At 37.7% G+C, this 27,734-nt stretch overlaps 2 protein-coding genes across 13 annotated transcripts in view; one reads left to right on the forward strand and one right to left on the reverse strand.

Annotated features, from left to right (window-relative positions):
- The window catches only part of SLTM (SAFB like transcription modulator), a 45,106-nt gene extending 35,208 nt beyond the window's left edge, over positions 1–9,898 (reverse strand). For 7 of the 12 annotated variants that reach the window (XM_086710806.1, XM_025918697.2, XM_025918696.2 and 4 more), the window contains exons 1-2: positions 9,635–9,896; positions 8,580–8,667 (exon numbers count right to left, since the gene is read on the reverse strand). In XM_086710806.1, the coding sequence (XP_086566932.1) occupies positions 8,580–8,667; positions 9,635–9,796 (250 nt within the window). In that variant the 5' untranslated portion in view covers positions 9,797–9,896. Of the gene's footprint in view, positions 1–8,579; positions 8,668–9,272; positions 9,399–9,634 lie in introns of all 12 variants that reach the window. The other 5 variants (XM_086710803.1, XM_086710804.1, XM_086710805.1 and 2 more) reach the window with 2 other exon arrangements.
- A 246-nt stretch (positions 9,899–10,144) lies between these two features.
- The window catches only part of RNF111 (ring finger protein 111), a 129,772-nt gene continuing 112,182 nt past the window's right edge, over positions 10,145–27,734 (forward strand). The window contains exon 1 of the mRNA XM_086710812.1: positions 10,145–10,697. The gene's annotated coding sequence lies outside the window, so the exon portion shown is untranslated. The remainder of the gene's footprint in view (positions 10,698–27,734) is intronic.

The following is a 27,734-nucleotide window of genomic DNA, read 5'->3' on the forward strand; positions in this document are numbered from 1 at the left end:
CTAGGCCTATATTCCCACTTCTCAAAACCCACAAAGCCATTAGATCTTTGAGTAGCTACAAATGTGCCTATCGTTAAGACTATTATCTCTTGTCGTATAAAGAGAGGCTCCCAAAGCCACATCTATAAAATGTTTAAGTGTAAGTCTACTCTATCACGTTAAGATGCCGCATGACAAATAGGCAACAAGCAGCAGAGGTACACAACAGGGCCCAACTTTGCTATCCCGTACTGTTTTAAACAGCTCTATCACATGAAAGCACTAGAAATTTACTGTATCAGCTTGTAAACATAAAAACCACAAGGACAAGATTTTCAAACATACAGTGATAAAACCGTAGCAATAATTTGATAGATACACAGTGTTTAAGAAAACTGAAATTTTACCATCTTGGGAAACTGACCTTTAAATTCTTAGGCAATATAAGAAAATTCTGGTTGGTGTCTCACAGATGAGCTGACATCATTTTTGTTCTGTATATTTAGAATGAACAAACTTAATATAAAGACATCTTTGATAATTCCAAAATTTAAAAAAAACATGAAATTTTACACTCTAGCTTTTGAGTGATTTCATAATTCGTAACTTTGGGCTTACTTTACACATGTTGAATTAGAAACTATACAGTAATTTCTTCCTTACTGAAAAAAGTATCATCCTTTCCTCATATAAAATATAACTCACATTTTAATAAGCTCTGATGATCATCATCCAGCCCAGAACCTGGTACAATGTTATATAATGAGCAGATGTGCTACCTGACTGATAATGGAGTGAATCATACATTGGATGTAACAAGGTCTGGATTGCTATTCAGCTCTCACGGGGACAAAAGGTAAGAGGTGGCAGGCCAGTCAAACTAGAAACATGTGCAAACCCATCCTGTCAGTAAGGCCTATAAATTCACAACTTCAATGACGCTACAAAGTACCTCTATGAATTCCTAACTTAGGTCACAGATGAGAAGTAACTTAAAGGAAAAACCAAATCCTCCTCAAACTCCAATAAACAACATCACTTTTGGCACTTTTTTGTACAGTTAATAACCATTTATAGCTCTATCTCTCATTTAAGCCTGTGCTATCAAAACTCCTACAGCAAGTTAATCAACTAATCTTTAATCCTTCAAGGATTCAGGCACGTGCCACAGAAATGGCAACTGGTGCAAAGGAAAGTAGTATGACCAGGATGAGAGCTAACTTAAAGTTTAATGTTATTGAAGCCTAATATTTTTTTTAAGATTTTATTTTTAAGCAATCTCTACACACAATGTAGTGCTGGAACTCACAACGCCAAGATCAAGAGTCCCACACTCCACTGACTGAACCAAACAGGTGCCCATTTAAAATTAAAAAAAAAAAAAAAAAAAAAAAAAAAAATTAAGTAAGCTCTACATCATTGGATGTAGGGCTCGAACTCACAACTCCAAGATCAAGAGTCTCATGCTCTACAGACTGAGACAGCCAGTCACCCCTGAAACCTAACTTTAATGCTTTGAGGAACTAAACTAGAAAATTAGTTGAGCAGTAAAGATAGTCTGAATATCAAAATACAAATAGAAGTAAAATTAATTTATCACATCTTAAATTATCCATAGTAGTAACACATGGCTATTTTTGGAATTAGAGAATTTCATATAAAAACACTGCAATATTCTTCATGTGATTTTAGGGTCTAGGGTAAAATGGCAAAGTAAAAATATTTACACCAAAGGAAGATGATGCTAGAAACAGCTCTTTATTTATGCAACATAAATGTTTATAGGTTCACAGATCTTAAATTTTATAATTAAGGATAATTCAGAATTTTCAGATTTTAGAAGAGTACAATGTATATATATACATATATATGTATATATATAATTTATTAATCTAAATTTCCCAGTGGCTTCTGGAACAGGGTCTCCCAACCAATCACAGAAATATTTGTGCAATGAAATACATGCACATTCATGCCAAATAAGATAAGACTATAAATAAATCAAGGCCTTAAACAGCTTCACTTTTGCCACCAAACTTAAGAAAAAAACACAATTTTTAGAACTTTTGTATTTCAGAATTATGAATAAAGGATTCTGGGTCATAAATTGGCTTTCTCCTCCAAAGGCAAAATGGTCATATAAGGATTTGCAATTCTCCTTTTCAAGTTCAGAAACACCTCCAAAAACAAAAACAAAAAACTCCACACAATAAGTAGGTTTAAAGTAATTTTGCCAAAAAACTTTGTGACTTGAGCAACTCTTCCCTATAAACATTTACAAAATATAAAATGTAGAAATGGTTAGTCATAAAATTGCGATTTAAGAGGGGAGGAAATCAGAATATAAGCCAAACTGAACATGAATGTTTCCAGCAACACCCTGTCCCCAATTACATGCAATATTTAAAAATAATCAGACTATGCTTTGTGTTAATTGTTTGCATACAATTGCATACAATGTTTTAACATCTCTTCTATTAGACTAATATCTTAGTAATAAAACTTCTCTAAAAGACCTAATAGCAGCCATCCAATAGGTCATTTTTTATATATTTTTTAATCTGAAGATAATTATTCACTATAAATCCAGAAAACACCAAAAGTATGTTATTTATTTTTTTAATGTTTATTTATTTTTGAGAGAGAGCACATATACACCCACAAACGGGGGAGGGGTAGGGAGAGGGAGGCAAAGAATCCAAAGCAGGCTCCAGGCTCGGAGCTGTCAGCACAGAGCCCGACGTGGGGCTTGAACTCACAAACTGTGAGATCATGACCTGAGCCAAAGTCGGAAGCTTAACCAAATGAGCCAGCCAGGTGCCCCCAAATATATAGTTTAAAAAATTTGTCAACTTTGTTATCTATAGATAACTAAACTATAAACAAAGACACACACACAAAATGCACATGCGCACACACGAGATTTTAATCTAAAAGGCAGCAAAAATGTAACTCAATTTTTAATGGGTTACTTATCTATTCTACCAATAAAAATAAAATACTCCTGGCTAACTCTAAGTCCTGCTGTCAGAATCAAATAAAGCGGTGTGGAGTTTTTTGGAAAATGTAAAGTACACAAAACTGCCAAAGAGAAAGAGGTAAAGGAGAATGGTGCCAAGCTTCAAGCTCTAGTCTAGATCAGCCAGCGGTTCTTAACTCTGTGTGAGAATCACCTGGGGAACTTTTAGAAAATAATGAAGCCTATGCCCCCAACAGAGCAGCCAAAACCAAATCTCTGAGGAGGCAAGAGCCTGGTATCTGTATTTTTAAAAACTCAAAATGACTCTAACATAGTTCCTAGGACGACTGAGCATAAATAAGCAGCTAGGTAGAATGAAAAGAATGTACGAGGAAGACTACTGCTTTCAGGTTCTCCAAACTAGAGAAAATTTCAATTTTATCTGCCTTTAACAAAACACCATGTATGATGTGAGCCTATTTTAGTTGTTGAAAAAAAAAAATCCGTAAACATAAATCTACGAGTACATGTACACACACACCTTAGATAAACAAGTAACACCTGTGATAGTTTCAGGGTGGTGGAATTATAGGCAATTTTCACTTTTTAGTACTTCTCCAGATTACTGAATTTTTTTAAATGAACATTACTTCACTTTAATAATCAGGAAAACAATACTGTAAAGCTATATTGCAAACTACTATTCCAGGGTACCAGATCTGCCACAGATGGCTAACTTAGGCTGTGGAATTTAGGACGAGAACGGTTAACTCCTAGAAATGCACAACCTTGAGGCCCTTTTATATGATATATACGTGAGAACCATAGTAGAGTCAATTAAATAAACCCATGAATTCTACCCTTACACCCTAAATCATTGTTCAACCTGTTCGTTAAAGTCATTTTGGATGCTACCAACTAGTAATAAATATTTTTCTCCCCTAGTTCCTGGACAACTCATACTTTATTTTCATGAAAGAGGAGTTCACAAAAAAGGAGTTAAAGTCTGAAGCCCTCTGCCCCTAATTTAGAATGCCTAGAAGAGGACTAACTTGGGAGAAGCACACTGTCTTAAAGAACTAGAAAATTCTACCTACCTTGATACACACCACATTTGACACAATAAAACAGCTGGAAAAAGTACACAAGTGCTTTGATGATAAACATAAGCCACCATATAAACTGCATAAGACAAAATGCAAGTTCTAATGGTGGAGGTAAAAGGTCTGACTTGCGGATGCAAAAATGACATACACAACTTCTAAGCCTGGACAATATTCTAGCGAAAGTTATGAGGAGTTCCAACAGAGCAACAAAGTGGTAAAGAATACAAGGCTGTTGCAATGATTCATGTGTTCTAAGAGTAAGTACACTTTACATGTCAGTGCTTAAGGGGGAGCCACCACTGCCACTGGGAAAGGTACCTCTCGAAGGGAACACACTATTAATCTCTGACATACATGCTTCCAACAAAGAAATAGACAATTAAAGTAAGTACCAAAATAAGCACTTCTAAAAGCAGTTAAAAAAGCCATCATATGGCTGTCAGTATTCATCCAACAAATATTTTCTGAGTATCTATTATATGCCTAGCATTATGATAGGTATTACAGAGACTAATGTAAATGAAGACTATGTCCTTACCCTCAAAAAGTTTCTAGCCTAGTGGGTATCCAAAAGGCTATCCTTTTGACAATCCTGTCCCCAAAGCCCTTGTCAATGCCACAGTTCTAATTAGTTTCCTTAACACCCAACAAACTAAGTTTAAAAAAAAAAAAGGCAAGAATTAAAGTACATTAGAATACTGTATTATATTAAATATATTTTATGCAGTTTACTATATCCTTATCAGACATAAATTTCAGAAAGCTTTACACAGTAAACATGTAACTAATTTCATTGTCCGTGGTATTTTCCACACAAAATTAGGCATCAGGTGTTTGGATAAACCTATAACCCAAAATTATACTTGTCTCTACAGGAGGAAAAAAATCAGATTTCACGTAATAGTTTGAACCTTTACTAAGTCTACACGTATTGCAAGTGTATTTCATCATAAGTACTGCGTTATATATAAGTCGTCTGAATACTACACTGATTAACCACATAAAATAACTTCTGCTACAGTTCAGAGGTGACTCTAAGGGTTGAAAATCAAAAGGATGCGATATGCCATTGTTAAGTAAAGCAAAAGAAACCTTAAAACTATAATCTCTAAAACAAGTTAATGAAGAGTTAGTGCTACCTGTTTAACTGCTTTCTTAACACACACCCAAATAATAGGACAATAAATTTCCCCGGTAAAGCTTTCTTCTATGTTACTTACTAAAAAGTTCATAGCAAAGAGAGCTGTATGTAAAAACACTCAGAAGGGAGAATTAGTATAAGCTACAAACTGTTTCACCATATTAACTGCATGCAAACAGATTTTATAAATATTAGAACCAACTATAACATTATCAAAATTTATTACAAGCTTATGCTTGCAATAACTACATTTTTTAAATACTCTAAAATACAGTTAAGAATACAGATCCCTCTTCCTCTAATCTGTCTAAACACAAACATTTTTAAAAAAATTTTTTAACACTTATTCATTTAAAAAAATTTTTGTTAACATTTATTATTGAGAGAGACAGACAGAGAGAGACAGAGCATGGGAGGGGCAGAGAGAGGGGGAGACACAGAACCGGAAGCAAGCTCCAGGCTCTAAGCTGTCAGCACAGAGCCGGATGCGGGGCTCGAACTCCCAAACTGTGAGATCATAACCTGAGCCGAAATCGGACGCTCAACAGACTGAGCCATCCAGGCGCCCGGTCATTTATTCATTTTTGAGAAACAGAGACAGAGCATGAGTGGGAGATGGGCAGAAAGAGAGGGAGACACAGAATCTAAAGCAGGCTCCAGGCTCTGAGCTGTCAGCACAGAGACCGACGCGGGGCTCGAACTCACGATCCGTGAGACGATGACCAGAAGCCAAAGTCGAACGTTTGAGCCACCCAGGTGCCCCTAGGCAGAAACATTATAACATACAAAATTTTTTAAAGAAATAGCGACCCTGCATTTATAACAATAAGCTTAATATTTCACATAATTTTCCAGGTCCATTAAGCTTAATCTCTTGCTTTCTTAACATCATTTGAACTTTTATTTGCTACCTTAAGATGATCATAAGAAATATTTTTTTTCCCTGACAAGCTATTATATGCTGTATCTTGCTGATGTCTACATGACTACCTCTGAGTAATCCCTTCGTTTTCCTTTTCTAATAATCTGTTCTAAAGAATATTTACAATGATTGAGCACCTATGAGCTCTACTCTTCCTTCCTTATACATCTATTTTAATTGAACAGAAAGCATTTTTCTTCTGGCTCCTGGCTATATATAATCATTAAATTTCAGAACTCAAAGAACCTTAAAGACGATCTAGTAAAAATTCCAATTAAAAAAAAAAAAAAAGGAAACAGATCACTGAAGGAAAGGTAGTGTGACCAAAATGAAGTTATTTTCAAGCTAGATATTTTTAAGTGAAATACGATTTGGAAAAAAGAACTTAATGCAGTAATTCAGCAATTAGACTGAAAAAATGGCACCACATTAAAACACTTTAATTTCTCAAGTTCTTGGTTTTAAAATTGTTATTGATATTTTTAAGTTTCCATATTTAAATTTCAAATTTTAAAATATTATTTTTAAACTTAATTTAAAATTTAAAATAATCTTATTTATAGGCATCTTTCATTTAATTGCACATTGATTCAAACCAGGTTCTTAGTTTGGGATTTACATTATGTCTTTGTAATTCATAGAATTTTTAGTACAATTATAAATGGAATTTAAGGAGATAAGAGCTATTTATCATGCATGTTCTAGAACGAGTCCCATTAAGTACTCAGTAGTAGCCTGCTACAGACAAAAGATTAAATGTTACAACTTCTAACTAAAGACCACAAGACACCTGCACAACAGTGTTATGGAAAAATTAAAGTTCAAGTATCCTAATAATCCACCTAAAGGAAAAAAATGAATTGATCATATGTACACACACACACTGTATATAGAAAAAAGAAAAACTTAAAATTTTATACTTCTGAAATTATTTCTAAGGGTTAGATGAATGAAATTCCTAATAACTGAAAAAGAGATACACAGAGAAATTAAAAATAGGTGAGAATGAACAAATCAGATGCAGTTTACTTCAGATGCTAAAATCGATAATCAGCTTGAATAATCTGGAACTATGATTAATACATAGCATCTGTTAAACTATCACAAGGTGCTAAATAGATGACATGAATCAAAATCACTATAAGATACATGGTTAATTCCTGATAAACTTATTTCCAAAATTTTTATCCTTCATTTTGAAATAGCCTCTGGTTTGTCAGCATAGGCTCCTCAGCACAAGTTTCTCTAAACACAGGGAAATGTATTTCTCAAAGTGATACACTGTGTCAGTTACATTAAAAGCCACAGATCTTCAAGATAACTTTGTTATTCCTCTAAACTCCATTTCCACCTCTGTCATTCCCATCCTACCGAGGAAATACTCCTTAGCCTTTATCAATTTCCTTGGGCACAAAAGGGGAACTCTTGCAAACATATGAAGACTCAAATAGTGAGATGGCGTCAAGATCTATCCAGTCCTAGTACCTACAGATTGCTTAAGATCAAATGTTAAATTATTTCACTCTAGTTACAGTCAATCTGGTTCACGGCAGACAGAGTGGTATTTGGATCACTTAAAGCAATAAGGAAAGTGAGATTTTTAAAAATTCTGCAGCTATCCATGACATACTCTACATGGAGCTTGTAAATAGGTACCTGGATCCAGATATCCACATCATGTCCACCCTCTACCACTGTCCTTACGGGAGGGTGGGAGAAATTTGTAATTATTCAAATGAAGATTTCAATTACCAGAATATTTTTAAAACACCTAAGCCCCATTTATATCATCAAAATGTTAATTTAAAACCACTTTTTACCTATTCATTAAATCATATCCTGGAAATATATTCTAGCCTAATTTAAAAGTTATAAAATTAAAATCTTTAACATATCCCTATAATTTAAAACTTTTTTTAAAGCTAATTAATCATGGATTTTTTCCCTACCTTGTTAGTATGATTGGTGAGGTCTTTTTGAATTTCACTGAAAATCAGAAATGTATAATAGCATAAATGGAAATTAAGTTCACCATGTCAAACAAAATACTAAACATAAAGGTTATAAAATTTTAATATATTAGAGAAAACAGCAGGAGTCAAGGTGAAAGATTTGGAAGGAATTCCATCAATACTCTGCCAATTGTGGGGCAAGGTAGACATGTATTAAACTGCATTTTATTCTTCAGGTCTTCACACTATGAAGGAAGAAACATTATGAAACTTGACTTTGTAATTTTTTGGAAGCAATAAAGAACTGGTCTCACTTTCAGGTCAGCTTCAGCCAAATCTTAAGGGCTACAAGTTACCCAGAGCCTGGCAACAGTAACTTTTCTTCCTTGACCCAAGAAGGCAGAGTGCCAGAGGGAAATAGCAAAGAGTAGCACTATATAAACAGGGCAAGTGGCACAAGAGCAGAGGCAAGTTATATAACCAAAATATATTTTAAAATATGTTCATAACTCGTAACAACCTTTGCCTTTGGTTGGTTTCTTGTTTGGAGTATCAGTTGAAACAGTTAATTCAATATTATCTGGATCGCCTCCTTCCTCTTCAATAGCCTACATTAGAAAGAGAAGTTAATATGCTACACAATCTATCTAAACTTATTTTATAAAAACGAAAAAAAAATTAGCAAACCTCAAGCCTCAAGACATTAGAATTGCCAGTCATTTCATAAACCGACTTCCAAAAAGAGCAATTAAACTACACGAGTGTGAGAAACTTTCACGGGGAAATACCATTAGGTACCAAAATCACATGGAGTTTTAAATTCTACCGAGTCGACATAATTAAATATCACATATTATCATACTGAACAAAAGTCTAAATATTCTCAACTGCAGAAAAGTTGCTAGCTATGAAAGTACATAACTAAAAAGAGCTCTCCTAATTTCTATAATGCAGCCTTATTTCTCCTGTACTACCATTCCACCGCTCACTCAAACCAGAAAGATAATCAGGGATGAAAAAGCAGATTACTGCTCTGATGCAAAAACTGAAAACCCAGCGAAAAACAAACCCTGTCTCTGACCCACCCCTCAACTCCCACTACCAGTTCCCCCCACAAGATGGGGAGGAAACGGTTGGGCACAATTAAACGGTAACTTCGCAGAAGTCACCAAAGTAACCAGTCCCTCCGAGGCCAAGAAATGCACGCGCTCACCACCGCCAAAGACTGGGGACCGAGCGCCTCCCGGGTCTCCACGATCGCCCTTGGGAGGCCGCGCCGGCCGTCCGCAGCCCTCGCAGCCTGGCGGGGACGTCCCGGAGGAGGCAGGGGCGCGCACGGCTGCGACGGCCGGTCCCGGACGCCTCGCGGGCCCCTCGCAGGCCCAGCCCGGCTTGCGGGGGCGGGGGCGCCGCGGGAGGGTCCTCACCCTCCCCGCGCGCGCGGGCGCCGCCCGGGGCCTCTTCACCGCGCCGCCCCGCGGGCCCCGGCGGCTGCCGGCGGCCGGGGGCTGCGGCGGAAGTGGGGGCTCCGAGGCGCGGCCTAAGCTCCCCTTCCCGGACCTCGCCGGGCCTCACCTGCTTGAGTCGGGAGACGAGTACTGTCTTCACTCCGGTGATGTCTAAGTTCCGCCGCTTCAGCTCGGACTTGAGATCGATGACCCGCAGATCAGTGATCTTTTTACCTTCCGCCTGACCCGAGGCGGCCGAGGCTGCCACAGCACCGGTAGCGGCAGCCATTTTAGAAGAGCAGCGCGCTGCCGAGGCAGCGAGTGGGCTGCAGGGCGGCGGCAGCAGCGCCAACTTCGACCCAGGCCTCAGCGGCCGCCGGCGCCGCGCAGCGCTGCGCACAATGAGCCGCTGGCCCCGCCCCCTGTCCGCCACCCCAGCGCAACCTGCAGCCGCAGCCAGCACCCGGATGACGGGCGCGCGTGCGCACTGGCGCAGGGGACGGCGTCCGGCGCGCTCCTCAGAGCCGGCCGCGGCCACCTGGGCGGCGCGACCCCTTGCGTGGGCTGGGAGGTCAGGCACGTCCAACCGCACCAACGTCCGCTGCGCCGCGGTTCTCCCGCCTCTTCGTTAGCCATTTTCTGGCAGCGTCTGGAGACTTGAGCAACAATAGTGTCAGGCACTTCGCGGCATAGATAGTTCGCGTGTTACTCAACACAGACCGAGGGGCGTGTGCGCGCCCTGAACCTCCTCCAGAGAGATACTTTATCAGACCTGCTGAATAATCGAAAAAAAATGTGGCCAGTGTGCACCAAAGAACTAGGCTCCCCGAGTTCCAATCAAAAGACCGGAAAGAAACCGCGGGGCAGTTTTAGAAAATAAAGAACGTAGAGGGCTCTGAGGGTGGCCTGGGTGACAGGTCCCACCAACTGGCTCAGGAGGAAACATGCCTTCAGCCCAGGGAGGCTTCGTTTGTTTCAGGGCTGCCCTACTCGCTAGAAAATCAGGACAACTGCCCCTCTGCGTTGGCCTCACGTTACCGACCTCTCCGGTGGAGCTGAGGGCTCAACACGAAAGTGATCACCGAGTGAGGAAGTTAGTTTATAAGTACTCGTGACCATTCTCATACGGTCCCCGCCAAATTGGGGATCCCAAGAGCAATCACCATCTTATGAGGGACCGGCCTGTACAAGTGAGTACCTCTTTGTAACTTTAGTCAGTGTTTATCATCAAAGCATAAGCAGGTATGGAATAAAACTGTTCTCTGCATTCCACACACTGCTTACGACGCACCAGGACTTACACTGGCATTTTCCGGTTTTAAAACTTAAATTGACGAGGTCTTTCTCGCTTTATGTTGTTTTTCTCTGGTTGGCTAAACAAAAAGGAGAAAAACTGGACATCATAAAATAATACTTGACATTCGGGTAGTTCTTACCAGTCTATAATGCGCTTTGACATGCAACAACCCTCTTAATCCTTCCGAATTCCGCGGGGTGAAATCTATGCGAGGCTTAGGGAGATTAAATGGCTTGTGCATGTTCGCATAGCTGGTATGTGGCCGAACCGGTGCTCAAATCCAGGTCTCCTGATTCCAAGTCCAGTTCTGTCTCTAGTACAGCTTGATTCACAGTCACAGAATTTTTGAACTCAAAGGATCTTTAGAAATCTGGCACAATTCTCAGTTCTCTCTCAATAAAGATTTTAAGAAAGTTACCTAGGTGCCCACCGCTAATCATTGGCCAAATTGACACTAAACCTAAGATCTCATTCCAGTGTCTTTCCCACTAACCTCCCCTGCTCCCACCTTTTGTGAATACTTGTACAGAGGGGTTGTACTAATCAAAAGCTAATGTGATAGTTAAAGTGAATAAGTCTTTAAAAATTTTTTAATAATGGAATTATCTTAAAATGGAGATCTATGCCTTCTGATCTGATGCACTTGGGAAGACACATCACCTGCCCAAATGCCAAGAATGTTTAACCTGGATCTCATCGTGACAAAACGATTAGACAGTTGTGGGACATTCAACAAAATAAAAGCTCTAGATTCTTCAAAAAGCAGTATCTTAAGAGTAAAAGTAGGAAATAAGACTAAAGGGATTTGATAAATTTTGTCTGTGATTGTTGTTTGGGTTCTGGATCAAAAAAGCTACTAAATGAACAATTGGGAAATTGGGGACAGTTGGGAAATGTATATAGTAGACTGTGTTACTGTGCCAATATTAAATATCTGGAGTGTTAAATCGTGGTTATGTTGAATGTCTTAGTCCTTAGAAGATACTTGCTGAGGTTCTTAGACGTGAAGAAGTATCTTTCTATCTGCAATTTACTTTCAAATGGTTGCGGGAGAAAACAAATGTAGCGATGTGTTACAAATCACTGAACTCAATGTAGCAAACTGTTAATAATTAGGGAAACGTAGCAAAAATGTTAATAATTAGGAAATGTAAATGAAAGGTATAAAGTTATTAATAGTACACTGTTTAAATTATTTTTATAAGTTTGAAGTTATTTATAGACAATACATAAATCTAATTTTTTGTAATAGAAAATAAAATGGAGGAAAAATATTTTTGCACTTTTAACATATAGAATATTTACTTTTGTCATTAAACGTATGATTTTTGGTTTTTGAAATTACTTTCTAAATAGTTCATCTTTATTTTTTTATGTTTATTTACTTATTTTGAGAGAGAGAGAGAGAGAAAAAGAAAAAGAGAATCCCAAGCAGGCTCTGCACTATCAGCACAGTGCCCAATGTGGGGCTCCAGCTGAGAAACTGTGAAATCATGACCTGAGCCGTAAATCAAGAGTTGGAATTTAACTGACTGAGCCACTTAGGTGCCCCTAAATAATTCACTTTAAATGGATGTTTCTTTAGTATGATGTTGTTGTTTTTTTTTTTTTTAGTCTTGATCTCTAATGAAATATAGTTATATGAAGGAACATGGTGCACTTATTTCTGCATCAAGAACACTACTTAAGGGGCACCTGGGTGGCTCAGTCAGTTGAGCATCCAACTTCATTTTGGCTCAGGTCATCATCTCACAGTTCGTGGGATGGAGCCCTCCATCCAGCTCTGCCCTGACAGCACTGAGCCTGCTTGGGATTCCCTCTCTCCGTCTCTCTCTGCCCCTTACCAGCTCACACTTTCTCTCAAAATAAATAAACATTTAAAAAGAAGAAGAAGAAGAACACTATTTAAAAGGTAATAATAACATATTTTATTGCCATTTATCGAATTCTTTTGCACTCATTATGGGTTTTGTTTTCATATAAGCTCATCTTTTAAGAAACATCTATTAAGGGGCGCCTGGGTGGCTCAGTCAGTTAAGTGTCCGACTTTGGCTCAGATCACAATGTCATGGTTCATGGGTTCGAGCCCCGCATTGGGCTCTGTGCTGACAGCTCAGAGCCTGGAGCCTGCTTAGGTTTATGGGTCTCCCTGTCTCTCTACCCCTCCCCCACCCATGCTCTGTCTCTCTGTCTCAAAAATAAATAAACATTAAAAACATTTAAAAAAAGAAATAGAGGGGCGCCTGGGTGGCGCAGTCGGTTAAGCGTCCGACTTCAGCCAGGTCACGATCTCGCGGTCCGGGAGTTCGAGCCCCGCGTCAGGCTCTGGGCTGATGGCTCAGAGCCTGGAGCCTGTTTCCGATTCTGTGTCTCCCTCTCTCTCTGCCCCTCGCCCGTTCATGCTCTGTCTCTCTCTGTCCCAAAAATAAATAAACGTTGAAAAAAAAAATTTAAGAAAACTTAAGTCTGTCGAATTTAAAAAAAAATAATAATAAATAAAGAAATAAAGAAATACATGTTGAATATTTGCTATCTGCCAAGCATGCCAGACTCTAGGAAGATAATGATTACCTAGTCTCTCTTGTTCTCCATTGTATGGGCTCCTAACACAGTGTAGACACTCAGTAATAAATTGCTTGAAGGAAAATAGGTACAGTGCTCTGAGAACCTATTATAGAAAAATTTAACCCTTATAGGAGTAGATAGAATGATTTTATTTTATGGAAGCATAACCTGAGATTCAACATGTCAATAACTAGTCCAAGAGTGTAGAGTTAGTAAAAGGAAGATTCAGGATGATTTCAAATCCACTGCGATTTTTTTATTAAAACATCTTATTTTCCACCAAAGTTTATTTCCATTCCCAAAGAGAATTTTCTTCCTTCCTCCTAATGCTAAGCTCCAATTATTACTGTTCATTCTGTTTTTTTTTTTTTTGATGTTTTGTTTTGTTTTGTTTGTTTCTTTGTTTGTTGAGAGAACTTAGTCTCTGCTTATCATCTTCCTGGCCAATATCATTTTTTTTTTTTTTTACCCTCACTTTCAAGTAGACTTTAAAATCTTTCTCATCTTGAAATATCTTTGCTTGACCCAGATATTTAGTGTCGGCAGCTGTTGAATTGTTGCTGTGTCCTTCTCTTAATGGAAAGTGTATAGCTTCTGGTAATGACAGAAGAGGTAAGTCAGATAAATACCCCCTCTGAAAATAACAAAAATGCTCGACAAAATATAAAGTTCAAATCTTCTATTTTCTTACTGACTTTCTGTCTCTTGTTACATTAATTACTGTGAGAGATGTGTTAAGAATTTCACAAGATAGTATATAATGAGTCACTCTTTACAACCCCAGTGCAGCTTTCTGCCCATGGGCCCTGTCCCATGGTTTAATAAAATCACCTTTTTGCACACACAAAACAAAATTCACAAGAATGTGGATTTGTTTGTGGAACCATCAAATGTGACTTTGTGTATTTTAATGTTTATTTATTTTTGAGAGAGACAGAGACAGAGTGTGAGTGTGGAAGGGGCAGAGAGAGAGGGAGACCCAGAATCTGAAGCACAATCCGGGCTCCAAGCTGTCAGCACAGAGCCTGATGCAAGGCCCAAACCCACAGACTGTGAGATCATGACCTGAGTGGAAGTAGGATGCTCAACCAAGTGAGCCACCCAGGTGCCCCTGACTTTATGTAATTTAAGACTTTATTAGATACATACAAATATGCAATTCTTACACCTTCATCACTAGTTAAGTGAGCCTTTTATCTTTAGTGGTTTTTATTTTGCTTAAATGCTATACCAGATTTCTCTTGGTTAGTGTTTACAAAGTGTGTCTTTTTCCAAACTTTTGCCTTTAATCTTTTTGCATATTTTTAAAATGTGTTATTCTAAGTAACATACAGTTGTTGTTGTTGTTGTTGTTTTTAATCTAGACTGGCAATTATTTACCTGAAATATTTCATCCATTAATATTTAATGTGATTACTTTTAGGTTTTTGGTGTATTAAGGTTCAGAGAAACAGAACCAGTAGGAAAATATCTGTGTTTGTGTGTGTGTGTGTGTGTGTGTGTGTGTGTGTGTGTGTGTGTATGTTTGAGTGTATGTGTAGAGAGAGGGAGATTATGTATATACATAATTATATACATGTATGTATACATACATATATATAATCTCCCTCTCCTCTCACACAATGATGGAGGCTAAGGAATCCCAAGATATTCCATCTGCAATCTGGAGTTGTGTCTTTGTGCGTGGATTTTAAAAATGTATCCTACTTGGGTTTTGCTGAATGTCTTGAATCTATGGATCAAGAAGATTTCCTGGCCTTATTCCCAGGAAAGTCCGTGGTATAATTCCAACCCAAGTGTGAAGGCCTGAGGACCAGGGGAGCCAGTGGTGTAAATTCCAGCCCAAAGCATAAGACTGTTGTCTCAGCTCAATGATTTTTTTTAAAACATTTTTGTTTATTTTTGTGAGATACAGAGAGACAGAGCGCCAGAGGGAGAGGGGTAGAGAGGGAGACACAGAATCCCAAGCAGGGTCCAGGCTCTAATCTGCCAACACAGAGCCCAACATGGGGCTCAAACCCACAAACCGTGAGATCATGACCTGAGCCAAAGTCAGACGCTCAACCGACCGAACCACCCAGGCACCCCCCAACTCAGTGATTTGAGGGCCATTCTTCAGGATTGTCTCTCCTCAAAGATAATATTAAGAGAATATTATCATGACCTTGGACTAGGAAAAAGAATATGAGGACACAAAAAGCACTGACTACAAAGAAAAAAATTTATACATTTGGCTACATTAAAATTAAGAATTTCTGCTCATCAGAAGTTACCATTAAGAGAATAGAAGGCAAGACATGGAGTGGGAGATATTTTTAACACATAAAACAAATTCTGAGTTCATAACCAGAATCTACAAAGAACTCCTACACATTAAGAAACCAATTAAGTAGGAAAAAAATAGTCAAGTCTTGAAAACATACTTCACCAAAAAGTCAAATGGCATAAACACACACACACACACACACACACAAAGTGATCAATCTCATTAGTAATCAGGAGATTATGTATTAAATTGACAGTGATATCTCTTTATATTCCAGTATGATGCCTAAACCAGAGACACTGATAATACCAAGTGTTGGCGAAGATATACAGTAATTAGAACTGAGAGTAAGTGAGAGTACAAATGGATACAACTACTTTAGAAAACAGTTTAGAATTATCTAACAAATTTACAGAACCACATATCCTTTGACGGAGATATATCTTAAGTATATAACAAGAAATATATGTGAAACAAATACACATAGCAGCAGAATTTGTAATAGCCTCAAACTAGAAATCCAACAAATATCAAATTAAAAGTAGAATGGGTAAATAAACTGTCGCATATTCATACAAAGCAATACTATAAAATAATTGAGGCTCCTGGCTGGTTCAGTTGGTAGATCATGTGACTCTTGATCCCAGGGTCATGAGTTTGAGCCTCATATTGGGCATGGAGCCTACTTAAAATAAAAAAATGCAAGGGGTGCCTAAGTAGCTCAATCGGTTGAGCATCTGACTTCAGCTCAGGTCATGATCTTGTAGTTCTTGGGTTCAAGCCCTGCGTCAGGTTCTGTGCTGACTGCTGACAGCTCAGAGCCTGGAGCCTGCTTTGGATTCTATCTCTCTCTCTCTCTCAAAAATAAATAAACATTAAAAAAATTTTAAATACAATAATTATCACAAAGTAATTATATAGCTTTATGCAACAATCTGAATAAATCCAACAAAAATGATGTTGGAATAAATCAAACATAAAATACATACTGTACCATTTCAAACACAATATAAATATGGGCAAAACTATGTTGTTTAGAAATATATACTGAAATGGTAAAACTATATATAAAGGAAATCAAGGAGGTCACTGCCAGAAAAGTCGAGAAAGTGTTTAGGTTTAAACAATAGGTATGGGTTGTGATTGGGAAGAGTTGTACACGACTTGTCAAATGCTAACAATATTCTATTTCTTGATTCAGGTGGTAGTTCTATGGATGGCCACCTTATAATAATTTTTAAATCTGTATGTTTTCCAAAATTTCTATATGTAGATTATATTCATGAAAAAGAGATTAGAAATTGAAAGCATGGGCTTTAGGGCCATATTAGCATAGATTCACATTCTACTTTTGAGGTTTATAGATGTATCTTCTTATCTTGAAAAAAAGGAAATACTGTGTATCTCCAAGTCTGATTTTGAGAATTAAATAACTTATGTAAAATTATATAACATATAACAAGTGCCCAGCCATTGTTCTTATTTTCTTTTTGTATCCATTAAACCCATGCTATAAAATGAATATTAAAAAACAATTGCAATAGTGGGCACTTGGGTGGTTCATTTGGTTCAGTGTCTGACTCTTGGTTTTGGCTCATGGTCATGATCAGTTCATGATTTCCAGCCCTGTTTCAGGTTCTTTGCTGACAGCTAGGAGCCCACTTGGAATTCTCTCTAACTCTCTCTCTGCCCCTCCTCCCATTCTCATTCTCTCTCTCTTAAAATATATAAACTTAAAAAAATATCTTCATATATGCAAACAAAGGCCAAATAGAACACTTGGTAGAATTTCTTCACCCTATAAAAGAAAATACTTAAGTTTAAACAACACAAGAAATATCCAATACATATATGAGGAAAATTATAAACCACTTTTGAAAGATTCAAAAGTTGACTTAAATAGATACACCACATTTTCTGAATAAAAGGTTTGACATCATAAAGATGTCAACTTTATACTGTATTATTTCCTGTACTATCAAATCCTTTTTTCTGGGACATGACAAGTTGATTAAAATTTTAATTTTGAAAAAGAAACAAGCAAGAATCACCTAGAAAACCTGAAAAAGAACACCAATGATTAGGTGAGCTAGGCCTACCAGATATTAAAACATAAAATACTTATAGTTAAAATAATTGGTATTGACTAATGAGTAGACAAACAGACCAATCTAAAGAGCAGAAATCCACAAACAGGCTGAGTTCCATAAGGAAATTTAGGAAATTGAAAAAGATTTAAGAGCACCTCAAAAGTTGAGATTGCTGTGGCACCTAGATGGCTCAGTCGGTTAAGTGTCCGACTTTGACTTGTGATCTCACGATTTGCAGAACCACAAATCTCCGCATCGGGCTCTGTGCTGACAGCTCAGAGCCTGGAGCTTGCTCTCCCTCTCTCTCTGTGTCTCCCTCTCTCTCTGCCTCTCTCCCGCTTACCCTATGTCTCCTCTCTCTCTCTCTCTCTCTCTCTCTCTCTCTCAAAAATAAATAAACATTATAAAAAATCAAATATCTCCCTCATACCACTCCTTTATAGTCACACTCACTCCTTTCCCCCACCCACACAACTCTAACCCCTGGCAACCACTAATTCTCCACTAATTTTTTCTCTTGAAGAATGCTACATAAACGGAATTATACAATATGTGACCCATTGAAAATATCTTTTTTTTTTACTCCACATAAGCCCCTTGAGATCCAACCTGTTGCGTATATTAACAGTATGTTCCCTTTTATTGTTGAGCAGTATTCCATCATACCAATATACCACAGTTTGGTTTTTGTGTGGACTTAAGTCATTTCTCTGGGGCAAATGCCCAGGAGTGTGAATGGCATGTCAAAAACAAAAGCTTAGTATCCCTAATATAAAAAGAGCTTCCAAAAGTAGAGAACAAAAAGCCATGTTTATTTTTTAATAAGCTGCCAAACTTTTCTAGTGTGGCTTTACCATTTTATGTTTCCACCAGCAATTTATGAGACATCTGGATTTCCCACATTCTTGCCAGTGTTTGGTACTTTTAGTTTTTAATATTTTAGCTATTTTTTTTTTTTTTTTTAATTTTTTTTTTCAACGTTTTTATTTATTTATGGGACAGACAGAGACAGAGCATGAACGGGGGAGGGGCAGAGAGAGAGGGAGACACAGAATCGGAAACAGGCTCCAGGCTCCGAGCCATCAGCCCAGAGCCTGACGCGGGGCTCGAACTCACGGACCGTGAGATCGTGACCTGGCTGAAGTCGGACGCTTAACCGACTGCGCCACCCAGGCGCCCCAATATTTTAGCTATTTTAATAGGTATGTAATGATGTCTGATCAAAAGTTGGGATTTTTAATAACTAAAGTGAATCAATTTCTAACACCATGATAAATCCCAAATGGATTAGATATTTTAATATACAAGATGAGATCATACAGGTCCTGGAAGAGAGCACTGGTGAATTCCCAGTTGCTGGTAACCATTGATCCAACTTCTGTCTCTATAGTTTTGCCGTTTCCAGTTTGCCGTATAAATGGAATCATATGGAATGAAGCCTTTTGTTTCTGGTTTATTTTACATGGCTTAATGCTGTTGAAATCCATCTATGTTCTTGTATATACTATTACTTCCTTTTGTCCAATGGCTGAGTAGTATTCCACTCTATGGTTGTACCACAATTTGTTTATTCATTAACCAGTTGATGGACATTTGAGGTGTTTTTAACGTTACCATTATGAATAAGGCAACTGTAAATATTAACATACAGGTACTTGTGTAGACATATGTATTTATTTTGGGGGAGAGTGGATACCAAAAAAGGGTAGTATGTTAAATATACTTGTATATTTAACTTCAGGAGAAAGTTCCAAACTGTTTTCTTGATATGCTATTTTGCATTCCCAGCAGCACTATCTGAGGGTTGCAGTTGCTCCAAATCCTTATTAGCATTTAATATGATCAGTCTATTATATTTTGACCATTTTAGTAGATATGTAGTGTTATTGTCTTCATTTGCATTTCTATAATGGCTAATAACTTTGGACATGTTTTCATGTGTTAATTTGCCATCTGTATGTGAGGAGATGTCTGTTCCAATCTTTTGCTCATTTAAAAAATTGAGTTGTCTCATTATTACTGGGTTTTAAGTTTTTTTTATATATAGTATGCATATAAATCCTTTTTAAAAATTTTTGATGTTTATTTTTGAGAGAGAGAGAGTGAGAGAGAATGGGGGAGGGACAGAGAGAGAGAGGGAGACACATTATCTAAAGTAGGCTCCAGACTCTGAGGTCCAACCTGTCAGTCCAGAGCTTGATGCAGGGCTCAAACTCATGAATCGTGAGATCATGACCTCAGCCGAAGTTGGACGCTTAACCAACTGAGCCACCCAGGTGCGCCTATAAGTCCTTTTTTATATATGTGTCTTTTGAATATTTTCTCTTGGTCTCTACATTATACTATCATTTTGTTAGAGGTGCTTTTAAATAGCAGGACTTTTAAACTGTGAGGATATCCAGTTTATCATTTTTTTCATGATTCATGCTTTTTGCATCTTAGTAAGAAATATTTGGCTAACCCAAAGTCCCCAAAATTTTTTCTGATGTTTTCTTCTAAAAGTATTAAGGTTTTTGCAGCCACTCTGGAAAACAGTATGGAGATTTTTCAAAAACTAAAAATAGAACTACCCTATAACCCAGCAATTGCACTACTAGGTGTTTATCCAAGGGATACAGGTGTGCTGTTTCGAAGGGACACATGCACCCCAATGTTTATAGCAGCACTATTGACAATAGCCAAGTATCGAAAGAGTCCAAATGCCCACTGATGGATGAATGGATAAAGAAGGAGTGGTATATATCTACAATGGAGTATTACTCAGCAATCAAAAAGAATGAAATCTTGCCACATGCAACTACGTGGATGGAACTGGAGGGTATTATGCTAAGTGAAATCAGTCAGTCAGAGAAAGACAAATATATGACTTCACTCATATAAGGACTTTAAGAGACAAAACAGATGAACATAAGGGAAAGGAAGCAAAAATAATATAAAAACAGGGAGGGGGACAAAACATAAGAGACTCATAAATATGGAGAACAGAGGGTTACTGAAAGGGGGTGGGAGGGGGGATGGGCTAAATGGGTAAGGGGCACTAAGGAATCTACTCCTGAAATCATTGTTGCACTATATGCTAACTAATTTGGATGTAAATTTTTTAAAAATAAAACTTCAAATGCTAAAATAAATAGCTGAGCTGGGAGAAAAAAATTAAACACACACACAAATAAAGGTCATCCAAAACTCAAAAAACGAAAAAAAAGTATTAAGGTTTTTTTTTTAAGGTTTTAAATAAGTAATCTCTATACCCAACATAGGGCTCAAACTCACAACCTTGAGATCAAAAGTTGCAATCTCCACCGACTAAACCATCCATGCACCCCCTCCAAAAGTATTAATTTTTAATTCTTAAGTCTCTGATTCATTTTGAGTTAATTTTTATATGGTGTGAGGTAACAGTCAAAATTCATTTTAACGCATGTGGAAGTATAATTGTCTCGTCACCATTTGTTGAAAAAACTATTCTTCTTGAATTATCTTGGCAACATTATTGAAACTCAATTGATCTATTTCTGGACACTGTTGTGCTCCATTAGCTGTGTCTATCCTTATAGGATTGCCACACGGTCTTGATTACTGTAACCTTGTAACAACTCTTGAAATTACTGTGAGTCTCCAAATTTGTTCTCCTTTTTGAAAATCATTTTGCTGGGGTGCCTGGGTGGCTCAGTCGGTTAAGTGTCTGACTTCAGCTGAGGTCATGATCTCACGGTCTGTGAGTTTGAGCCCCGTGTCAGGCTCTGTGCTGACAGCTCAGAGCCTGGAGTCTGCTTCGGATTCTGTGTCTCCCTCCCTCTGCTCCTCCCCTGCTCATGCTATGTCTCTCTCCTTCAAAAATAAATAAAAACATTAAAAATAAAAAAAAAATCATTTTGCTATTTGAGATCCTTTACATTTCCATATAAATTTAAGAATCAGTTTTTCCATTACTACAAAAGGTCTTACAGGATTTTAATTGGAATTGTGTTGAAACTAAAGATCAATTCAGAGAGAATTAACATCTTAACAATATTGCCTTCCCAAACATATACATGATATTCTCTCTCCATTTAGTTCAATCTTTCTTTACTGTCTCTCGGCAATGGGTAATAACCTTCAAAATACAAATATTGCACATATTTTGTTCGATTTCATCACAAATATTTCATGTTTTTGATGCCTTTGTAAATGGTATGATTTTTTTTTAAGTTTATTCATTTTTGAGAGAGAGAGAGAGAGAGACAGCATGAGTGGGGGAGTGACAGAGAGAAAGAGAGAATCCCAAGCAGGCTCCATGTCATCAGCATAGAGCCCAATGCAGGGCTCGAACTTACAAAACCATGAGATCATGACCTCAGCTGCAACCAAGAGTTGGAGACTTAACCAACTGAGCCATCCAGGCACCCCAATGGTATGATTTCCTAATTGTATTTTTCTTTTTATTTATTTATTTAAAAATTTTTAATGTTTATTTTTGAAAGAGAGAGAGAGAACGTGCAAGCAAGGGAGGGGCAGAGAGAGAGGGAGACACAGAATTGGAAGTAGGCTCCAGGATCTGAGCTGTCGGAACAGAGCCCACTGCGGGGCTCCAGCTCACAAACTGGGAGATCATGATCTGAGCTGAACCCGGATGCATAGCCAACTGAGACACCCAGGCGCTCCAATTTCATTTTTCAATTATTTGTCATTAGTATACAGAAAACAATAGATTATGGCATGTTGATCTTGTGTCCTGATACCTTTTGAAAGTTACATGTTATAGCAATATTTTTTTAGATTCTTTTTTTTTTTGTTTTCTAGTTAGACAATAACTCTTTTTTTCCATTCCATATGACTTTCATTTCTCTCTTTCTCTCTCTCTCTCTCTCTCTCTCTCTCTTCTCCCTTATTTCACTAACTCGGACCTTAGAGCGATGGTGTATAGATGTGGTGTGAACATACATTCTTACACTGTTCCAGTTCTTAAGAGGAAAGCATTTGGTCTTTCAATGCAAGTATGAGTTAGCTATAGTTTTTTCATAGATGCTCTTTATCAAGTTGAGGAACTCCCCTTCTGTTCACAGTTTACTTACAATTGTTATCATAATTGGATTTTGAATTTTGTTAAATCATTATTCCATATTTATTGAGATGATGATTTATTTTTTCTTTTTTGGTCTTTGATATGGTTAATTATATTCATTGATTTTTGGATATTGAGTCAACCTTGTATTTTTGTGATAAACTCCAATTGGAAAATTAAATTTTTCCTTAAAATTGCTTTTGTTCCAGAAGTTATATATTATCCTTTTAAAGAGTGTGGGGTTATATTAATTTTATTGTTAGAGTTTTTCTTTAAGTTTCTGTAAGTTTTTCTTTAACTAAACTTCACCCCCAATGTGTGGCTCAAACTCACAACCCTGAGATTAAGAATCATGAGCCAGGTACATGCCTCATTGTTAGGAATTTTTGAATCTATTTTTATGGGGCATAAAGTTTTCTTACGATGTTTTTATCTACTTTCTGTGTTAAGGTAATGCTGACCCCATGAAATGATTTGGGAAATGTTCCTTTCTCTTCTATTTTTGCTAAAGTACATGTAGAATTAGTATCATGTTTTTTTTTTTAAATGTTAGGCAGAGTTCCTCATTGAAGTGCTCCAAATCTAGAATTTTCCTGTGGGATGTTTTTAAGTACAAAATCAATTTCTTCAAGGTGTATGGCTCTTCAACTAATTTATTTCTTCTTGAGTGAGCTTTGGTAATTTGTGTTTTTTGAGGAATTTGTCCCTTTCACTAAGTTATCAAAAATATTGCCATAAGGTTGTTCCAGGTGGAAAGAAAATTTTTGTTTTTCTTTTTTTTAAAAAAAAAATTTTTTTTTCAACGTTTTATTTATTTTTTTTGGGACAGAGAGAGACAGAGCATGAACGGGGGAGGGGCAGAGAGAGAGGGAGACACTGAATCGGAACCAGGCTCCAGGCTCTGAGCCATCAGCCCAGAGCCCGACGCGGGGCTCGAACTCCCGGACCGCGAGATCATGACCTGGCTGAAGTCGGACGCTTAACCGACTGCGCCACCCAGGCGCCCCTATTTTTCTAAGAGATAAGTTAATATATAGGAAAGTGCCTTTTTTTCCCCATAACAGTTTAGGTTGGCATGGAGATTAAAAGTTTGTTAACTTGTGGGGCGCCTGGGTGGCGCAGTCGGTTAAGCGTCCGACTTCAGCCAGGTCACGATCTCGCGGTCCGTGAGTTCGAGCCCCGCGTCGGGCTCTGGGCTGATGGCTCAGAGCCTGGAGCCTGTTTCCGATTCTGTGTCTCCCTCTCTCTCTGCCCCTCCCCCGTTCATGCTCTGTCTCTCTCTGTCCCAAAAATGAATAAACGTTGAAAAAAAAAAAAATTTAAAAAAAAAAAAAAAAAGTTTGTTAACTTGTGTTGTCAAAAATGTGTTGTTAGTATATCCTCATGCATTGCTGATTGGAGTGTAAATTGACCTGTCTGGAGATCAATTTGAAAACATATAACAAAATTACAATGCACAGACCCTTTGGCCCAGAAATTCTACTCATAGGTAATAATGTATTCTTGTAGGTAATAACATACTTATAGGAAATAACATATGTACTGAGATATTTACTGCATTATTTACAATAGGAAAATTGATGGAAATAAAGATTCATCAATAGTATGGCAGAATGTTCTGTACATATTAATAAGAATGATGGATCAATACACATACTGCTGTGGAAATATCTATAGGATCTATCTTAAAAATCAAATGGAACTAGACATCAGAAGATAGTTTGAATGGTAAGCTTTCATTTGTAAAGGAAAAATAATATGTATAATTATGCATATAAACATATAGACAGATCTGGAAGGCTACAAAAGAAACGGTTAATGGTTGCTTCATTGAGGTGTAATGTTTTAGTCTCTTTGGGCTGCTATAAGAAAACCACCATAGGGGCGCCTGGGTGGCGCAGTCGGTTAAGCGTCCGACTTCAGCCAGGTCACGATCTCGCGGTCCGTGAGTTTGAGCCCCGCATCAGACTCTGGGCTGATGGCTCAGAGCCTGGAGCCTGTTTCACATTCTGTGTCTCCCTCTCTCTCTGCCCCCCCCCCCCCCCGTTCATGCTCTGTCTCTCTCTGTCCCAAAAATAAATAAACGTTGAAAAAAAAAATTTAAAAAAAAAAATTAAAAAAAAGAAAACCACCATAGACTGAGTGGCTAATAAAGAACAGAAATACTTATCTCATAGTTCTGTAGGCTCAGAAGTCCAAGATGAAGGGGCCAACAGATTCAGTGTTTGGTGAGGACAGAAAGGACGAAGAGAACTCTCTAGAGCCTCTTTTACAAGAGCACTAATCATATTTGTGAGGACTATGAATACATATGAATTGCGGGGGTGGGGGTGGGGGTGGGTGGGAGGGGGGACACAAACATCCAATCTACAGCAAATCTACATGCCATTTAAAATATACAATTAAATGATTTTTAGTAAATTGACAAGTTGTGCAACCATCCTCACAATCCAGTTTTAGAACATTTCTATTACATCCTAATAATCCCTCATGCCTGTTTGCAATCACCCTTGTTCTGACATCCAGCCCTAGGCAACCACTAATATACTTTATATTTCTAGAGATTTGCCTTTCCTAGACATTTCATGTAAATGAATTATACAACATGTGTTATGCATCTAGCTTCTTTGACGTTTATCCATTTTGTAGCCTGTATCAGTTGTTCCTTTATATTGTTGACAATGTTCCATCATACAGATATAAACATGGTCTCTCCACACTAGTTGATAGACATTGGGATTGTTTCCACTTTGAACTATTATGAACAATGCTGCTATGAACATTTATGTATAAGTCTTTGTGTGGACTTGTTTTCATTTTCTTGGATAGACATCTAGGAGTGGAATTGCTAGGCTTTGTTGTAAATTTGTTTAATTTCTAGGAAACTGCCATAGTAGCTGTAGCATTTATATATCCATCAGCAACATATAAAGATTCTTTTTCTTCATATCTTTTCCAACACTTGTTATTGTCTCTTTTATTATAGCCATACCAGTGGGTATGAAAGGGTATTTTGTTGAAGTTTTAATTTGCATTTCCCTGATGACTAATATGTTGAGCATCTTTCCATATGCTTGTTCCAGCCATTCATATATCTTCTTTTGTAAAATATCTATTCAAATCTTTGCTCACGTACAGTTGGGTTGTTTGCAGATTTCTCTCTTTCTCTCTCTCTCTCTTTGAGAGACAGAGCAAACAGGAGAAAGGCAGAGGGAGAGAAAAGAGAGAGAATCTTAAGCAGGCTCCATACTCAGCACGGAGCCTGAAGTGGGGCTTAATTCACAACCCTGGGATCATGACCTAAGCTGAAATCAAGACTCAGATGCTCAAAGAACTAAGCCAATCAGGAGCCCCTGAGGGTTTCTTTTAAATTCTATTACATTATTTCTATTTATTTTATATTTATATTCATATTTATATTTATAATTAAATTTGTATTAAATTTCTATTATATTATTAAATTTAAATTTCTATATATGCAATTTCTAATTATGTATCCATCTATTCTTGTTTATTTCTGTTTTGTAACTTCTTATTTTTCATAAATAAATGTTACTTCTTCATTGGTCGCTTTGAAGATATTCAATGTAATTATATTGTCTTTAGTTTTTTATTATGGAAGATTTCAAACATAGACAAAAGTAAAAAAAAAAGTATAGTGAACATTCATGAATTCATCACACAACTTAATATGTCTCTCATTTCTTTTATAGGGTTGATTCTCTAAAAAACCTTATCTTTGATTACTCAAGACATAGCTATTGAAACCCTTCTCACATATAACAGTTTTCCACACGTACATGGTAATGTTAGAATAGTAGCCCTTCTTTATGTCATGCAATAACTGATCTCTTTGTGACTAGTAGCAGTGCATTCTAAAATCCATGGTCTTGGGGCACCTGGGTGGCTCAGTTGGTTGAGCATCTGACTTTGGCTCAGGTCATGATCTCACAGTTTGTGGGTTCGAGCCCTGCATGAGGCTCTGTGCTGACTGCTTGCTCAGAGCCTGGAGCCTGCTTCAGATTCTGTGTCTCCTTCTGTCTCTGCTCCTCCCCAGCTCATGCTTTGTCTCGCTCTGATTCTCAAAAATAAATGAATGTAAAAAGAAAAAAAATTTTTTAAATCCATGGTCTTTGTCTTACCTAGCTTTTGGATTTCAGATAAGCTATACATACCAACAGGGCAGGAGGGGATGATATGCAGGAGATTTTTCCTATAGAAGAACTCTCTTGCAAAGCTCTTGTCTTGACTTGGTGAGAGAGCACATGGCCCTAAACCTCCCAGAAGGTTTTTGTAGTAAGAGATTATGAGATAGTTTATTACCAGACTCACACTTTGATTTCTATACCAGCCTCCCTCTCATATGTTTACTTTTAGTTAAGCTGTTCACCTCCTTTCTTTTTTTAAGTTTGTTTGTGTGTTTATTTGTTTGTTTAAGTAGTCTCTACACCCAGCATGGGGCTGGAACTCACAACCCCAAAATTAAGAGTTGCATACTAGGAATACCTGGGTGGCTCAGTCGGTTGGGTGTCCGACTTTGGCTCAGGTCATGATATTGTGGTTTGTGAGTTCGAGCCCTGCATTAGGCTCTGTGTTGACACCTCAGAGCCTGGAGCCTGCTTAGAATTCTGTGTCTGCCTCTTTCTCTGCCCCTCCCTTGCTCACGCTCTGTCTCTCAAAAATAAATAAACATTAAAAAAAATGTTGCGTGCTCTACCAACTGAGCCAGGCAGGAACCCCAAGCTCACCTTTCTTTCTTTCTTTCTTTCTTTCTTTCTTTCTTTCTTTCTTTCTTTCTTTCTTTCTTTCTATGTTTATTTATTTTTGAGAGAGAGACAGACAGACAGCGTGAGCAGGGAAGGGGTAGAGAGAGAGGGAGACACAGAATCCGAAGCAGACTTCAGGCTCTGAGCTGTCAGCACAGAGGCCGATGCAGGGCCCTAGCTCACTATCCATGAGATCATG

Source organism: Puma concolor, chromosome B3 (assembly GCF_028749965.1).
Source record: "Puma concolor isolate L17-30 chromosome B3, mPumCon1.1.hap2, whole genome shotgun sequence".
NCBI classification, from domain to species: domain Eukaryota; kingdom Metazoa; phylum Chordata; class Mammalia; order Carnivora; family Felidae; genus Puma; species Puma concolor.